Source organism: Athene noctua, chromosome 25 (genome assembly GCF_965140245.1).
Source record: "Athene noctua chromosome 25, bAthNoc1.hap1.1, whole genome shotgun sequence".
NCBI lineage: Eukaryota > Metazoa > Chordata > Aves > Strigiformes > Strigidae > Athene > Athene noctua.
Genome location: NC_134061.1, coordinates 6714658 through 6731388, shown reverse-complemented (window position 1 = coordinate 6731388; position 16731 = coordinate 6714658). Strand labels below are relative to the sequence as shown.

At 57.0% G+C, this 16731-nt stretch overlaps 4 protein-coding genes across 4 annotated transcripts; 2 read left to right on the top strand and 2 right to left on the bottom strand.

The window, feature by feature from the left end:
* Nucleotides 1–3596: 3596 nt before the first annotated feature.
* LOC141970210 (feather keratin 1-like) lies at nucleotides 3597–3911 on the bottom strand. The gene has a single exon (XM_074926640.1). It carries the CDS (start codon nucleotides 3909–3911, stop codon nucleotides 3597–3599), a length of 315 nt encoding a protein of 104 aa, XP_074782741.1.
* Nucleotides 3912–8387: 4476 nt separating this feature from the next.
* LOC141970260 (feather keratin 1-like) lies at nucleotides 8388–8702 on the top strand. Its single transcript, XM_074926716.1, has one exon. It carries the CDS (start codon nucleotides 8388–8390, stop codon nucleotides 8700–8702), a length of 315 nt encoding a protein of 104 aa, XP_074782817.1.
* Nucleotides 8703–12117: 3415 nt separating this feature from the next.
* LOC141970219 (feather keratin 1-like) lies at nucleotides 12118–12432 on the bottom strand. The gene has a single exon (XM_074926651.1). The coding sequence runs from the start codon at nucleotides 12430–12432 to the stop codon at nucleotides 12118–12120; it is 315 nt and encodes a 104-aa protein (XP_074782752.1).
* A 2917-nt stretch (nucleotides 12433–15349) lies between these two features.
* LOC141970257 (feather beta keratin-like) lies at nucleotides 15350–15664 on the top strand. Its single transcript, XM_074926712.1, has one exon. The coding sequence runs from the start codon at nucleotides 15350–15352 to the stop codon at nucleotides 15662–15664; it is 315 nt and encodes a 104-aa protein (XP_074782813.1).
* The last annotated feature ends 1067 nt before the right edge of the window (nucleotides 15665–16731 follow it).

Genomic DNA, 16731 nt, shown 5'->3' with positions numbered 1-16731 from the left:
GTGGTGACCCTGCCCGGCCCCATCCTCAGCTCCTTCCCGCAGAGCACCGCCGTGGGCTCCTCCACCTCCGCTGCCGTTGGCAGCATCCTCAGCTCTGAGGGAGTGCCCATCTCCTCCGGGGGCTTTGGCCTCTCCGGCTTGGGCGGCCGCCTCTGCGGCAGGAGGTGCCTCCCCTGCTAAAGCTGCTGGTGACGGCCCTGGGGAAGGCCCCCAGGGACCCACGCGCTGGGACGGAGCACTGCGTTCTTGCTTTCAGAGGGGCTGAGCAACCCCAGCACCCTTTGCAAAAGGATGTGGCCAGCCTGGGCTCTCAGCAAGCACAGCCCATGCCTGCCTTTCCCTTCTCCCACTCTCTTCTTTCCCTCGCGTGCGCTGCTTGTCCTGGGCTGTGAGCCCCACAGAGCCAGCCTGGGGAGGACCTGCTGGCCCTGCTCCCTCTGTGGGGCAAGCAAGTGCACACCTAGCTGCCTCACTGCCACAGCCATGGGTCACGGATTCCTCTTTTCCCCTGGTGCTCCCTTGTTCAGTCCTTCACGCGGTCTGACCCAGTTAACATCTCGTGAATCATTAAAGTTTTTCTGCATCCCAGTGCATGCCTCTGTGTCATTCTTTTCCTTGCAGATTCTCTCCCAAGACACCCAGCGAGATAGATGTTCCTCAGCGTGGTTTTTGGGAGGGGCTTTTTGGGGATGATTTTGCAATAATTGTCAACACATGCTTGCACAGAGTCTTCTTAGTCATACATCACATTATTCTCTAATTTCTAAATTTGTCCACCAATTCAGATCCTAATAGAGTTAGCCAATGTATCTCAGAGGCTACCAGCCACTTTTTGTGCACACCTTTTCTTTTTCATCTGTAAGGTGAACACTGTGAGGCAAGTAGTCAGGAGTGAATGTGGTATTGACAAGTCTGGAGGCACTAGCTTCCCAGGAGATGCCAGCAGAACCCATCCTAACCACCGCATTCTCAAAGGGAGGGACACCGTGCAGTGGGCTGCCTTCTCATAGGACCGTATTTTCCTAAAATCATGGCATTGTTTTCGCTGGAGGACACTGTTAAAGATCATCTAGTCCATCTCCTCTGCCACAGGCGTGGATATCTGTCACTACATCACGTTACTCATTCTGTCAAACTTGACTTTGAGCACTTCCAGTGACAGGGTCATCATTCTCTGGGTGAACTTTTCCAGTTTCTCAGCACCCTTATTGTAATAAATGTCTTCACAGAATCACAAATCATCTAGGTTAGAAAAGACCTTGAAGATCATCTAGTCCAGCCATTAACCTCACACTGACAGTTACCAACTACAACACGTCCCTAAGTGTCATGTCTACCTTACTCTTAAACACCTCCAGGGAGGGGACTCCACCACCTCCCTGGGCAGCCCATTCCAAGGCCCAACAACCCCTTCTGGAAAGAAATGCCTCAGAATATCCACTCTGCTCTGGCGCTTGTTACTTGGCTCCAGAGACTCATCCCCCCTCTCTGCCCCCTCCTGGCAGGGAGTTGCAGAGGGCCAGGAGGTCTCCCCTCAGCCTCCTCTTCTCCAGACTGAACCCCCCCAGTTCCCCCAGCCGCTCCCCAGCAGACCTGTGCTCCAGACCCTGCCCCAGCTCCGTTGCCCTTCTCTGGCCACGCTCGAGTCATTCAATGGCCTTTTTGGGGTGAGGGGCCCAAAACTGAACCCACTCATCGAGGGGCGGCCTCACCAGTGCCCAGCACAGGGCTCAGATCCCTGCCCTGTCCCTGCTGGCCACGCCAGTGCTGACACAAGCCAGGATGCCATTGGCCTTCTTGGACCCTGGGCACACTGCTGGCTCATTATCAACCCCCCCAGGTCCCTCTCTGACCGGCAGCTCTCCAGCCACTCCTCCCCAGGCCTGTAGCCCTGCTGGGGGTTGTTGTGGCCCAAGGGCAGCCCCCGGCATTTGCCCTCAGTGAAACTCCCCCAGTTGGGCTCAGCCCATGGCTCCAGCCTGTCCAGGTCTCTCTGCAGCCTCCCTGCCCTCGAGCAGATCAACACTCCCACCCAACTGGGTGTCATCTGCAAACTGACTGAGGGTGCCCTCGATCCCCTCGTCCAAATCATCAATAAAGATGTTAAACAGGAGTGGCCCCAACACCCAGCCCTGGGGGACACCACTCGTGACCGGCAGCCAGCTGGATTTAACTCCGTTCACCACAACTCTGGGCCCGGCCATCCAGACACTTTTTTACCCAGCAAAGTGTGTGCCCATCCAAGCCACAAGCAGCCATATTTGCCAGGAGAACACTGTGGGAAACGGTGTTAAGGCTTTACTGAAGTCAAGGTGGACAACATCCACAGCCTTTCCCTCATCCAATAAGTAGGTCACCTGTCGTAGATCAGGTTTGTCAAGCAGGACCTGCCTTTCCTAAACCTATGCTGACTGCACCTGACCATCTGGTTGTCCCGCAGATGTTGTATGATGGTACTCAGGACGAGTTACTCCATCAGCTTCCCAGGCACCAAAGTCAAGCTGACAGGCCTGTAATTTCCCAGATCATCCTTCCGACCCTTCTTATAGATGGGTGTCACATCGGCCAATTTCCTACCAGTCGGGACCTCCCCGGTCAGCCAGGACTGCTGGGAAATGATGGAAAGCGGCTTGGCGAGCACCCAGCCAGCTCCTTCAGCACCCTCGGGTGTATCCCATCCGGTCCCATAGACTTGTGTGTGTCTGTGTGATGCAGCAGGTCACTCACTAACTCCTCCTGGATTGCGGGGGGGGAGGTCGTTCTGCCAGACTCTGTCTCCTGGCTGTGGAGGCTGGATTCCCTCAGTACAACCGGTCTTGTTATTAAAGACTGAGGAAAAGAAGGCATTAAGGACCTCAGACTTTTCCTTGTCACTTGTTACCATATTTCCACCTGCGTCAACAGAGGATGGAGGCTCTCCCTGGTCTTTCAATTGTTGCTGACATACTTATAGAAATATTCCTTCTTGTCCTTGATTGCTGAAGCCAGATAGTCAGAGAAGTTTGGAAAGCAAAGTGTCAGCCATGTGATGCATGGTTAAGTATACTCACAGCAACCTGTGCTAACAGTCACTGCACAGCCGTCCTCAGGATCCCCTTCCCAGCATCAGCCCTGAGCAAGCCCAGCTCTATCCCTGATTATCTTGGGAGAGCTTCTGCAAGGCAAAGGATGACACAGAGACATGGGCTGGCATGCAGGAAAACTTTAATGGATCCGATGGCGGAAACGAGGTAACTCTGAGTGGAGGCTCTAGTGCAGGGAGCACCAGGGGCAGAGAGCAGTCTGCGCCCCGTGGCCGTGGCAGAGATGCAGCCGCGTGTCCACCTGCCTGCCCCACAGAGGGAGCAGGGCCAGCAGGTCCTCCCCAGGCTGGCTCTGTGGGGCTCACAGCCCAGGACAAGCAGCGCACGCGAGGGAAAGGGGAGAGTGGGAGAGGGGAAGGGCAGGCATGGGCTGTGCTTGCTGAGAGCCCAGGCTGGCCACATCCTTTTGCAAAGGGTGCTGGGGTTGCTCAGCCCCTCTGAAAGCAAGAACGCAGTGCTCCGTCCCAGCGCGTGGGTCCCTGGGGGCCTTCCCCAGGGCCGTCACCAGCAGCTTTAGCAGGGGAGGCACCTCCTGCCGCAGAGGCGGCCGCCCAAGCCGGAGAGGCCAAAGCCCCCGGAGGAGATGGGCACTCCCTCAGAGCTGAGGATGCTGCCAACGGCAGCGGAGGTGGAGGAGCCCACGGCGGTGCTCTGCGGGAAGGAGCTGAGGATGGGGCCGGGCAGGGTCACCACCACGGGGGAGGGCTGGATGACGACGGTGGAGTCCTGGCACTGCCTGACACAGGGCTCATTGCAGCTGTTGGCCAGCGGGGTCGGGCCGCAGGGCTGGCAGGGCAGGCAGGGCATGCACGGGATGTTGCAGGACATGTCTCAATGGTGGGGGAGCACCTGGGAGAGAGACCAGGGAGAAGCAGAGCCTGAGGGTGGTTGAGAAGACACCTGTCAGCCCACCATGAGGGAGACAAACCACATGCTGGAGGAAAGAGGCAGGGTCTTTCTAGAGCTGCACATGGGTTTCTCCTTCCCATCAGGTTAAAAGAACCCTGCCAAGAGTGGACAAGCCCAGGCCAGTCATGCCTGGTCCATAGCTCACCTCAGGAGGCCCCCAGCCTATCTCCATCCTACGATTTTGTTCCCTTTCCCTGTCTTGTGCTAGGGAGCCCCATGCCCCATTGTAGAAAAGGGGGCAGGTATGTGCTGAGAAAACCTGAGGGGGAAGAGGAGGCAGAGTAGAAGGAAGAGGAAGGGCTCCAAACTCACCCTGTTCCCAAGGAGATGGAGGCAAGAAGAGTGGATGAGAGAGTGAGGAGAAGGGCCTGCTTATATACTGCTCCGGCACCGCCCCAGGCCCACAGTCACTGTACGAGGGCCGTAATTTTCCAGTAGACTCACCTCCAAAGCAAAACATCCTACCTAGTGGCACAGGCTGTGCCTTGGTGTCTGTCAACGCTGCTGTTTCTTGTCCTCATTTCTGATGGGACCATTAGTCCTCAGAGGCTCCTTTCAAATATTGAGATGAGTGGCCCAGGGTTTTCCTGGGCTGGGACACGTCAGTCCAGGCAGAAGCTGTGCTCCAAGTGCTGGAGGGGTGTGTGCAGGGTGGGGGAATGGGTCTGGGGAAATCTCGTGATTTAGAAAATGGTCTTGGCAGGAAGGTGCACATATCCTGCCACCAATGCAGGCCTCTCCTGCTTGTGTCACTTTGTTTGGCCAAGTCACCCCATCTCACAGAAGTCTCTGGGCGTCCCCAACCAAGGTGGTCAACTGCCTTGCAGAAGGAGAATGCTGTCATTCTGAACCCCGTGATTCCTCAACAAGCCCTGTGGAGTCAGGTCCCTCCTCACTGCCTGCGTGGTGTGTAGGGGCTCAGGAGAGCGCCATGTTCCTCCCACTCTCCTCGCTCCACCATGCGCTTTGGTCACGCGCTTTGAACCCTGGCCAGCAGGAGACACTTCTCCAAGACATACTGACTGTCCTGAGCTGTGGGAATGTTAATAAGAAGGTCATGCTGAGGGCTGTGGCCGTTGGGGATGCCTGGAGCTGGGTACTGGGGTACAGCCGGGTGCTCGGAAATGGATTTCCCGGGGCAGGGATGGTGCTGTCCAGGCCGCGGGGAAGTTCAGCCCTGTATGAGACATGGGTCTGCAGACAGCACGCACTCCTGGCTTGGCCTCATGCCAGAAGGCTGACACATGGCCTGTCCAAAATTAGAGTGTGACTCACCAAGGGTAGGGAGAGTCTCTCCCAGGAAGCTTGCCCACCGAAGACGTTCCCTTGCCCTCCCAGGGTGCGTCCCAGCTGCCCCCATGTCTGCAGGGCAGGGAAGTGCATCGCTCCTTGATGTAGTCTGCAAGCTGGCTCTGTACCCAGGACATCCCCTCCTTGAGCATCCCCAGGCACACGGCACTACCGGGTCCTGACAACGCTCATTTGTTTCAAAATGCAGTAATTTTCCTTGCCTCTCCAATGGTGCTGGGTGGTTCTCCGGGCTAAGGGGGCTTTTAGGTCGTGGGAGGGGAGGTGTGATGAAGCCCTCAGGCCTGGGAGAAGCCGTACCACATGGGACCCGAGCATGAGTCCCAACCAGAGGGGAGGTCTTTTCCAAAACCCTTTCTTTCCCTCCAGAGAGCGTTCAGGAGAGCTCCTCAATGGCAGCCTTGGTCTCCTTGACCAGGAAGATGAGGCCTGTGGGTCTGTTCCTCTCACCCTCAAAGTGTCTGCTTGTTTTCCTGAGTATAGGGCCGCAGCCTTCTTACTCTTGCAGCATGAGGTGCCTAAGGCGCTGCCAGCTTTTCTGAGCTCCTTTACACTTCACCGCTGCCTCCGTGGCATCCGACAGACCAGCTGCCTGAACAGGCCGGATTTGGGGCGCCTGAAATCCAGGGGCTGTACCCCGATACTCACTTTCCTTCCTCTCTTGAGGGCTTGAACCCCGATGTTTCTCAGGTGTGGCAGCCAAGGCTGCCCTTGGTTCCAATCTTCCCAACCAGTTCTTCCCTCCTGGGGGCAGCTGTGCCTCAGGTGTTTTTTGCCTGTAACAGGATTGCAGGATCCTTGAGGATGCAAGGGACCTCTGGACATCACCTAGTCCAACCGCCCCTGCTGAAAGCATGGTCAGCCCTTGGAGGATGCTCAGGGCTGTGTCCTGTCAAGCTCTGAATGCCTACAAGGACGGGGAACGCATAAACTGTTCAGGCAGCCCCAGCTGGTGCTTTGCCACTCTCACCCTAACAAAGTCTTTTTCTTCTGTTTTTGTGGAAACTCGCATTTTTCAGTAGGTGGCAGTTACCTCTTGTCCCTTCACTGGATAGGACTCCGGACAGTCAGACTCTCTGTTCTTGACCCCCTCCTATCAGCTCTTTTACCCAGTGCTAGGAAGGGTGTCCTGGAGCCTTCTGTGCTCCAGGGTGAACCACCCCACCTCTGGCAGCCCCTCCTGCCGCAGGGGCTCCAGTCGCTTCATGGACTTTGCTGGAGTCACGCCAGTATGGCCGTGCCTCTCTCATACTGGGGAGCCACGGATTGGACAGCAGTTGTGGTCTCAGCAGTGCTGAGCCAAGAAGAGGGATGCCCTTCTGCATGTGATAGCGACAATCATCCTAATGCAGCCCAGGATGCTGTTGGACGCCGTTTGCCCGGAGGTGCGTGTTGCCTCATGGTGTCCTCCAGGACTGACGTCCTCTGCTGCAAAGCTGTTTGGCGGCCCATCAGGCCCAGCCTGTAGTGGTGCGGGAAATCCTTCCTCCGCCACCACGGGACTATTCATACAGGCCTTAAATGCTATTGGCTTCAGTCCGGACCCCTGTGAGTGGCCACCAGCTGGACATCGTGCCCCTCGTCATAATCCTTGGAGACCAGCAGCCATGCCAGATTTCAATCCCCAACACTGGCCTCTTCCCCAGCCTCTATTTTGTCACTGTGCCTGTAAGGATTGTCACGGGGAGGGCATCAGAAGCCTTGTTTGGTTGAGATTCACCACATCTGCTGCTATTGCCTCATGTACCAGAGACAAGCAGGTCATCAGAGGAGGCCGGGAGGTTGGTCAGGCCTGCCTTGCCCTCTGTAAAGCCCTGCTGACCACTCACAAAGGCCTTCTCATCCTTTCGTCTTGGGAAAGCCCTTTCAGGATGATTTGCTCCATCACCTTTGCAGGGCTGGAGGTGAGGCTGAGTGGCCCAGCGTTCCCCAGCTCCTCCTTTGTGCCCTTTTTGAAGACAGGAGGCCCATTGGCCCGTTGGCTTCCTTCCAGTCCTCACATGCGTTCCCTGGCTGCTGTGACTTTCAAACGGAGCTGAGAGGGGCCTTGTTGTGACGCCAACAACGCTCTTGGGTGTGTGACACCAGGTTGCTTGCGCTTGTGTCAGTCCAATCTCTTTGACTGCTCCCACACTTGATCCTCCTTCCCTGCTCCAGATGTTCTGAGGAGTGTCAGGAGCCTGATCTCTCGACAGCAAATCCTGCCAGTAAAGACCAAGGCGAGGGAGCTGTGGAATACCTCCACCTTTCCTATAAGCCCTATAAATGCCCAATGAGGCTGCCCTGTTAAGCGCTGAGGCTGCCTTTGAGCAAGCCTCCTTTTGGTGCTGACCTGCCTGGAAGAAGACCTTCTTGTTGCCCTCCATATGCTTTGCCTGTTTCAGTGCCAGGTGGACCCCTCCGGCACTTTGGAGGTGTCTTGTGCCCACACTGACACGACGCTGCCCAGGAAATCCTTGGCCTTCTCATCGCGGCACATCAAAGAGCCTGCATGGCAGACCAAGCATGTCAGAAATGAGGAAATGAAATGGCACTGTTGACGGAAAGCAAGGCACAGCCTGTGCCACTAGGGAGGATATTTTGCCTTGGAGGTGAGTCTGTGGAAAATTACTGCCTGTGTGCAGTGACTGTGGGCCTGGGGCGGTGCCGGAGCAGTATAAAAGCGAGTCCTTCTCCTCACTCTCTAATCCACTCTTCTCAACTCCATCTTCTTGGGAACAAGGTGAGTTGGGATTCCTTACTTGTCTTCCTCCTGCTCCTGTCCTGTTCCTGCTCCTCCTCGTCCTCGTGTCTTCCCTGGGACATGGAGCCACTTATCATGGGAGTGGAAAGGGGGCAGAAGGCTTTTCGTGGAGAGAGGATGGGGCTTGGCTCAGCTGCATATGGACATGGCAGGGACGTCCTGGGTCTTGGTCACACTTGGCAGGATTCTTTTGGATTGATGGGAAGGAGAAACCCTTGGCCGTCCCTAAAAGGCCTCTCCTTGTCTCTTTTTTGCCTCATGGTGGGGTTACAGGTGGCTTGTCAACCACCCCTCGTGCTTTGTTTTCCATTTCTACAGTCCAGGTTCATCTCCACTGTTGAGACATGTCCTGCAACATCCCGTGCATGCCCTGCCTGCCCTGCCAGCCCTGCGGCCCGACCCCGCTGGCCAACAGCTGCAATGAGCCCTGTGTCAGGCAGTGCCAGGACTCCACCGTCGTCATCCAGCCCTCCCCCGTGGTGGTGACCCTGCCCGGCCCCATCCTCAGCTCCTTCCCGCAGAGCACCGCCGTGGGCTCCTCCACCTCCGCTGCCGTTGGCAGCATCCTCAGCTCTGAGGGAGTGCCCATCTCCTCCGGGGGCTTTGGCCTCTCCGGCTTGGGCGGCCGCCTCTGCGGCAGGAGGTGCCTCCCCTGCTAAAGCTGCTGGTGACGGCCCTGGGGAAGGCCCCCAGGGACCCACGCGCTGGGACGGAGCACTGCGTTCTTGCTTTCAGAGGGGCTGAGCAACCCCAGCACCCTTTGCAAAAGGATGTGGCCAGCCTGGGCTCTCAGCAAGCACAGCCCATGCCTGCCCTTCCCCTCTCCCACTCTCCCCTTTCCCTCGCGTGCGCTGCTTGTCCTGGGCTGTGAGCCCCACAGAGCCAGCCTGGGGAGGACCTGCTGGCCCTGCTCCCTCTGTGGGGCAGGCAGGTGGACACGCGGCTGCATCTGTGCCCCGGCCACGGGGCGCAGACTGCTCTCTGCCCCTGGTGCTCCCTGCACTAGAGCCTCCACTCAGAGTTACCTCGTTTCCGCCATCGGATCCATTAAAGTTTTCCTGCATGCCAGCCCATGTCTCTGTGTCATCTTTTGCCTTGCAGAAGCTCTCCCAAGATAATCGGGGATAGAGCTGGGCTTGCTCAGGGCTGATGCTGGGAAGGGGATCCTGAGGTCGGCTGTGCAGTGACACGGCCTCACTTTGTGCAGCCATGCGGTGGTTCCCAATCGCCTCCCTTGGGGAATGCTGAAGGCTCCCCATGTGCCCCATGCACCCAGAGCTTCCCCGGGGCAACGCTCTCCTCACCACTGCTGCTGCAGCGTCCGCAGAAGGAAGGAAGGACCACACAGAGGCACGTCATAATCTTTCTTGTAGTGGGTTAAGATTGTCTCGCTGCCAGATTGGTCAGGATGCAATTGTTACTGATCACATCCACAGGGATATGAGGACCTCCATCCCGGCTTTTAACTCCCCAGAAATGCGTCTCCTGTGCACCTCCTTTGACCTTGCTTCTTTCAAAGGCCAGTCCACCTTTCAGACTAGCTCCATGGGCTGCCCCCTCACAGCTGAAGTGCTGGTCTGTGCGCACAAGCAGGGAGAGAGATTTTCTTGCAAATTTCAGAGGCAGGAAGATGCTCTCTCCACCGCTGCTGTATCCAAACCCGGGCAAAACGTTGCTGCCAAGCTGTTAGATCTGGACAACGTGATCACATGGTCTGTTTACTCAGGGCACTATCTAGAGCTTGGAGACCTCACTGTCATCGAGGTCACGGTAGATGACTTCCAGCACCATTCATTCATCCTCAGGTTCTGGAAGCCTTCTTAAGCAGCAGTCGACCTTCCTCGCTAAAGCCTACGATCTCCCTCGAACAGATATCTTGCCCTCACACTTGTCAGGAGATGCTTCCAGAGACTGCAATTCATTGTCTTTTCTCCAGTCCCAGTGTCAAAGGATCGCAGCTGTTGGGCTCCCTTACCTTCCAATTCCTGACTGTTGGCCCCACTCTCCCAGCAGCGGAGTTGCCAGGCAGTACTCCTCTCCCCTGGCTAGTGCCTCTCATCTTTCCACAAGTCTCAAAGCTCTCTCAAAGTCAGGAAGCCCCGTACTTTCCTTCTCTGGAGGGATTTCTCTCCCTTCTTCCTCCCGTTGTTTGCTGAAGGACCAGCTTACCAACCAGACTCTTCCTAGTCCTCACTCTCTTGCTAGTCGATGATAGGGACCCCTTCGCCTCCTTGTCCACTAGGTCTTTTTCACTTCTAGGGCAATTCCTGGAGCTGCTGTTTGGGTCCCTATCTCAGCCGTGGTGTGGTCACATGTGCTTTGGCTCTCTGCCTCAACTACAGTGTTCTCGATGTAGTTTGGATCCCTGGCTGAATGGTGACAGTCTCTGAGGTGGTTTGGGTCCCTGCCTTAGCCACGGTCCTCTGAGAGCGCTCAACAGTGGCTCAACAGACACGGGTCGAACCCCGGTACAGGGCGAAAAGCAGCTGGTTATCCAGCAGCTGCCACCCAGGATCCGGCCAGCTCAGGACAGGTTTCGCTGTCGCCTCACCCAAAAGTTGTCGCTTCTTACAGCAGCACGGCAGCAGATTCCACAAACCCTGCGCTTAGCCAACAGTGTGACTCGGTGGTTTTAAAGACCTCCCGTAAGGGTGAGAAGGTCCTTGGGAGCCTGCGCAACAAAACGTTCCAAGTCAGTCCCGGGTGGGGCTCTCCCCAAGGCAGCTCCCCCAGAGCAGGAAGGGCCTCAGGGCCGGGGCAAAGCACATGGCCTTTGGTTCTATTAACGTGTTCCAAGCACAGCCAAGGGATGGGGTAAGCCTTGCAGCAAGCAAAGTCCCTGACCTGCCCAGAGGCCTGTCAGTTAGTAACTGCCACAACTATAGCACGCTCCGTTCAAACCTGCCATTGCCTCGAGCCCCACGACAAGCACCAAAAAGACCTGGGTGCATTGTCCTTGTCTGCTCCTCAGGTGCCCACCAATACGCTCTATCACTCCCCCTCCCCAAAGAGAAAGGGCGGACAAAAGAAGATGGAAATCGCATGGGTGGGTCAGGATAAGGGCTCTTTAACAAAGACAGTCAGTGCAAAGCATGCAGACTCAAAGTGAAGCAAGAAGATTTATTCTCTACTTGCCCTCAGCAGGCGATGTGCAGCCACTCCTGGGAAGCAGGGTCACAGTACATTTAGTGGTTGCTTCAGAGGAGAAAGGCTGTAATAAGGAATGTCCCCCCAACCCCACCGCCCCGCTCCCTCACCCTCACCCCACCTCCTCCTTTCTCTTAGCATTTGTTGAGGACCATGAGGTCATCTGGTAGAGAACATCCCTTTGGTCAGCCTGGGTCAGCTGTCCTGGCTATGTCACCTCCAACCTCCTGCCCACACCCACCTGACTGGCCTTTTGGAGAGGGAACGGGAGAGACAGTCTTGCTGGTGTGCAAGCACTGCCCAGCCAAACCCAAAACGTTTCTGTCTTATCATCACCATTCTAGGTAATCCTACAAAGAACAAGCAGGAGGGCTAATATGGTGGAACTTCACTTCACCCCAGGTAGACCCTATACAGTGCTGTTCCCAAGCACCACGCATTCACCCCCAACAACCGCTTCCCAGAAACACCCCTGGGACACACCTCTCTCCCGGGGCATCTCGGGGCACTGTATGGAGGGGAAAGGATGAGACAGAGGCGTGCGCTGGGATGCAGCAGAACTTTAATGAGCCAAAAGAGGAAACGAGGTCACTCGGAGTTGAAGGCCTGGTGCAGGGAGAACCAGGGGCAGAGAGCAGTCTGCGCCCCGTGGCCAGGGCACAGATGCAGCCGCGTGTCCACCTGCCTGCCCCACAGAGGGAGCAGGGCCAGCAGGTCCTCCCCAGGCTGGCTCTGTGGGGCTCACAGCCCAGGACAAGCAGCGCACGCGAGGGAAAGGGGAGAGTGGGAGAAGACTGGTGACATCCTTTTGCAAAGGGTGCTGGGGTTGCTCAGCCCCTCTGAAAGCAAGAACCCAGTGCTCCATACCCAGTCCGGTGACACTCTGTGTGTCCCTGGGGGCCTTCCCCAGGGCCGTCACCAGCAGCTTTAGCAGGGGAGGCACCTCCTGCCGCAGAGGCGGCCGCCCAAGCCGGAGAGGCCAAAGCCCCCGGAGGAGATGGGCACTCCCTCAGAGCTGAGGATGCTGCCAACGGCAGCGGAGGTGGAGGAGCCCACGGCGGTGCTCTGCGGGAAGGAGCTGAGGATGGGGCCGGGCAGGGTCACCACCACGGGGGAGGGCTGGATGACGACGGTGGAGTCCTGGCACTGCCTGACACAGGGCTCATTGCAGCTGTTGGCCAGCGGGGTCGGGCCGCAGGGACGGCAAGGCTGGCAGGGCATGCACGGGATGTTGCAGGACATGACTCAACTGTGAAGATGAACCTGGACTGTAGAAATGGAAAACAAAGGGTGGCGGGTGATTGACGAGCCACCTGGCACGCCACCATGAGGGAGAAGAGAGACAAGGAGGGAAGAGGTAGAGGCCTTTTAGGGAGGCCCACGAGTTTCTCCTTCCCATCAGCCCAAAAGAATCCTGCCAAGAGTTACCAAGACCAGGGACGTCCCCGCCACCTCCATAGCTCAGCTCAGGCGAGCTCCATTGAAAAGTTTCTGCCCCCTTCCCACTCCCAGGATAAGTAGATCCATGCACCAACAAAGACACGATGGGGAGGACGAGGAGGAAGATGAGGAGGAAGGCAAGAAAGGAGTCCCAACTCACCTTGTTCCCAAGGAGATGGAGCTGAGAGGAGTGAATGAGAGAGTGAGGAGAAGGACTCGCTTTTATACTGCTCCGGCACCGCCCCAGGCCCACAGTCACTGCACGCAGGCAGTAATTTTCCAACACACTCACCTCCAAAGCAAAATATCCTACCTAGTGGCGCAGGCTGTGCTTTGCTTTCCGTCAACAGTGCCATTTCATTTCCTCATTTCTGACATGCTTGGTCTGCCATGTAGGCTCTTTTCATGTGCCGGGAGGGGAGGCAGGATTTGCCGTCAAGACATGAGGCTCCTGACTCTCCTCGGAACATCTGGACCAGGGAAGGCTTACGTGCAGTACAGGAGGATCAGGTGTGGGAGCAATCAAAGAGATTGCACAGGCATGATGAGTGCAAGCACCCTGATGCCACGCACCCAAGGCAGTTGCTTGCTGTTCACTACAAGGCCACTCCCAACTCCCTTGGAAACTCCCCTCACAGCAGCCAGGGAACGCATCTGAGCACTGGAAGGAAGCCAATGGGCCAATGGGCCTCCTGTCTTCAAGAAGGACACAAAGGAGGAGCCGGGGAACAACAGGCCAATCAGTCTCACCTCCAGCCCCGCAAAGGTGATGGAGCAAATCTTCCTGGAAGCCCTTCCCAAGATGAAAGGACAAGAAGGTCATTGTGAGTGGTCAGCAGGGATTTGCAGAGGGCAAGGCAGGCCTGACCAACCTCACGGCCTTCTCGGCTTGGCTCTGGTATAGGAGGGAAGGGCAGCAAATGTGGTGAATCTCATTTAAACTAGGCTTACGACACTGTCTCCTGTGACAGTCCATACGGAGAGAGTGAGAAAATACAGATGGTGGAAGAGGGCAGTGCAGGGGATTGAAATCACAGAATCACAGAATCATCTAGGTTGGAAAGGACCCCGGAGATCATCTAGTCCAACCGTTCGCCTAGCACAGTTCCCACCTACAGCGTATCCTTAAGCTCTAAATCGACCCTACTCTTGGACACCTCCAGGGATGGGGACTCCACCACCTCCCTGGGCAGCCCATTCCAACGCCCAACAACCCCTTCTGGAAAGAAATGCTTCCTAATATCTAGTCTGAACTTTCCCTGGTGCAACTTGAGGCCACTCCCTCTTGTCCTGTCGCTTTCTACTGGGCTAAAGAGGCTCAAAGCCAGCTCTCTGCAGCTTCCTTTCAGGGAGTTGTAGAGGGTGATGAGGTCTCCCCTCAGCCTCCTCTTCTCCAGACTAAACAATCCCAGTTCCCTCAGCCGCTCCCCACAGGACATGTGTTCCAGACCCTTGACTGCTGCTCTCCAAGGATTATGACAAGTGTCACCTTGCCCAGCTGGCCGTCACTCTCTCGTGGTGCCAGGCCTTTGTGTCTCCAGGTCAGGGTCCACAGCACGTGACCAAAGTGCATGGTGGTTTGAGCAGAGAGAGAGAGGGGAACAAGGTGCTTTCCCGAGCCTCAACACACTGCTCTGGTAGCGAGGAGGGAGGGACCCAACTGCACAGGGCCTGTTGAGCAATCACGGGTTTACGGGAGGGCAACGTTGTCCCTCTGCAAGCCTGCTGAGGGCGTAGGTTGGGGACTCCTGGAGGCAGCCACGAGAGGGGATACATTTACCAGAGAAATCAGCACATGTCTCCCCAGAAGGGGAAGCTGTGCTTGGGCAATGAAAGGCATTTGAAATCACTAGCGCAGCCCATCTGCCCTTAGGAGCAGTGGTCACACGAGCTGGAGTGAGCAGAGAGGCAGGCAGGAAGGCAGAAGGATGTGGTGTGTCCTCAGGCACAGGAGCCTTTGGGAAGCCAGGAGAGGACCGCACTGGTGTGAAGACAAGCCAACCTTCCTGCACAGGGTTTTGAGAAAACACCAGCCATGTCCTCCGTCTGCACAGACTGCTCCAGCACTTGGGGACACATCTTCTGCCTCTACTGTCATGGTCCTGCTCAGGAAATGCTTGGGCCTCTCATCCTGATACTTCAAAAGAGCCTCTGCGGCCTAGTGGTCACGTCAGAAATGAGGAAATGAAATGGCACTGTTGACGGAAAGCAAAGCACAGCCTGTGCCACTAGGGAGGATATTTTGCTTTGGAGGTGAGTCTACTGGAAAATTACTGCCCGCGTGCAGTGACTGTGGGCCTGGGGCGGTGCCGGAGCAGGATAAAAGCGGGCCCTTCTCCTCACTCTCTCATCCACTCCTCTCGGTTCCATCTCCTTGGGAACAAGGTGAGTTTGGTGTCCTTTCCTGCCTTCCTGCTCATCTTCCCCCTTTTTCTCCTCGGGGTTTTTCAGCTCATGCCTGTCTCTTTATCCGACGCTGGGTCTTGAGTCCGCTTGTCAAGGGAGAGAGAAGGTGCGGCATGCAGAGAGGCTGGGACTTGGTTGAGGGGTCTCCTGAGGTTAGGTGGGGAGTGCCCTGGGCATGGTCACGCTTGCTTGGGCTCTTTTGAGGTGAGGAGAAGGGTATCCCTCGCGCAGGGGTGCCACGCTGCTCGCCAAGCACCCCTCGTGCTTTGTTATGCCGTCCTGCATCCCCCAGGTTCATCTCCACTGTTGAGACATGTCCTGCAACATCCCGTGCATGCCCTGCCTGCCCTGCCAGCCCTGCGGCCCGACCCCGCTGGCCAACAGCTGCAATGAGCCCTGTGTCAGGCAGTGCCAGGACTCCACCGTCGTCATCGAGCCCTCCCCCGTGGTGGTGACCCTGCCCGGCCCCATCCTCAGCTCCTTCCCGCAGAGCACCGCCGTGGGCTCCTCCACCTCCGCTGCCGTTGGCAGCATCCTCAGCTCTGAGGGAGTGCCCATCTCCTCCGGGGGCTTTGGCCTCTCCGGCTTGGGCGGCCGCCTCTGCGGCAGGAGGTGCCTCCCCTGCTAAAGCTGCTGGTGACGGCCCTGGGGAAGGCCCCCAGGGACCCACGCGCTGGGACGGAGCACTGCGTTCTTGCTTTCAGAGGGGCTGAGCAACCCCAGCACCCTTTGCAAAAGGATGTGGCCAGCCTGGGCTCTCAGCAAGCACAGCCCATGCCTGCCCTTCCCCTCTCCCACTCTCCCCTTTCCCTCGCGTGCGCTGCTTGTCCTGGGCTGTGAGCCCCACAGAGCCAGCCTGGGGAGGACCTGCTGGCCCTGCTCCCTCTGTGGGGCAGGCAGGTGGACACGCGGCTGCATCTCTGCCACGGCCACGGGGCGCAGACTGCTCTCTGCCCCTGGTGCTCCCTGCACTAGAGCCTCCACTCAGAGTTACCTCGTTTCCGCCATCGGATCCATTAAAGTTTTCCTGCATGCCAGCCCATGTCTCTGTGTCATCCTTTGCCTTGCAGAAGCTCTCCCAAGATAATCAGGGATAGAGCTGGGCTTGCTCAGGGCTGATGCTGGGAAGAGGATCCTGAGGACGGCTGTGCAGTGACACGGCCTCACTTTGTGCAGCCATGCGGTGGTTCCCAATCGCCTCCCTTGGGGAATGCTGAAGGCTCCCCATGTGCCCCATGCACCCAGAGCTTCCCCGGGGCAACGCTCTCCTCACCACTGCTGCTGCAGCGTCCGCAGAAGGAAGGAAGGACCACACAGAGGCACGTCATAATCTTTCTTGTAGCGGGTTAAGATTGTCTCGCTGCCAGATTGGTCAGGATGCAATTGTTACTGATCACATCCACAGGGATATGAGGACCTCCATCCCGGCTTTTTACTCCCCAGAAATGCGTCTCCTGTGCACCTCCTTTGACCTTGCTTCTTTCAAAGGCCAGTCCACCTTTCAGACTAGCTCCATGGGCTGCCCCTCACAGTGTATTGGGCTTCTGATCCTCGATATCCCTTGCTCCAAAATCCTAATGGTCGACCTTGAGTTTCACCTGGTATCTTCTGCCAGAGGCTCCACGTGTGTCCGTGCTCCCCAGTTGATGTGTAAAGTATATTTTGCACAGCTGGTCCTGTCCGAACAGGCCCAAG

Coding starts and splice junctions, on each gene's coding strand:
- LOC141970210 (XM_074926640.1), bottom strand. CDS start 3,911: ATGTCCTGCAACATCCCGTGCATGCCCTGCCTGCCCTGCCAGCCCTGC.
- LOC141970257 (XM_074926712.1), top strand. CDS start 15,350: ATGTCCTGCAACATCCCGTGCATGCCCTGCCTGCCCTGCCAGCCCTGC.
- LOC141970260 (XM_074926716.1), top strand. CDS start 8,388: ATGTCCTGCAACATCCCGTGCATGCCCTGCCTGCCCTGCCAGCCCTGC.
- LOC141970219 (XM_074926651.1), bottom strand. CDS start 12,432: ATGTCCTGCAACATCCCGTGCATGCCCTGCCAGCCTTGCCGTCCCTGC.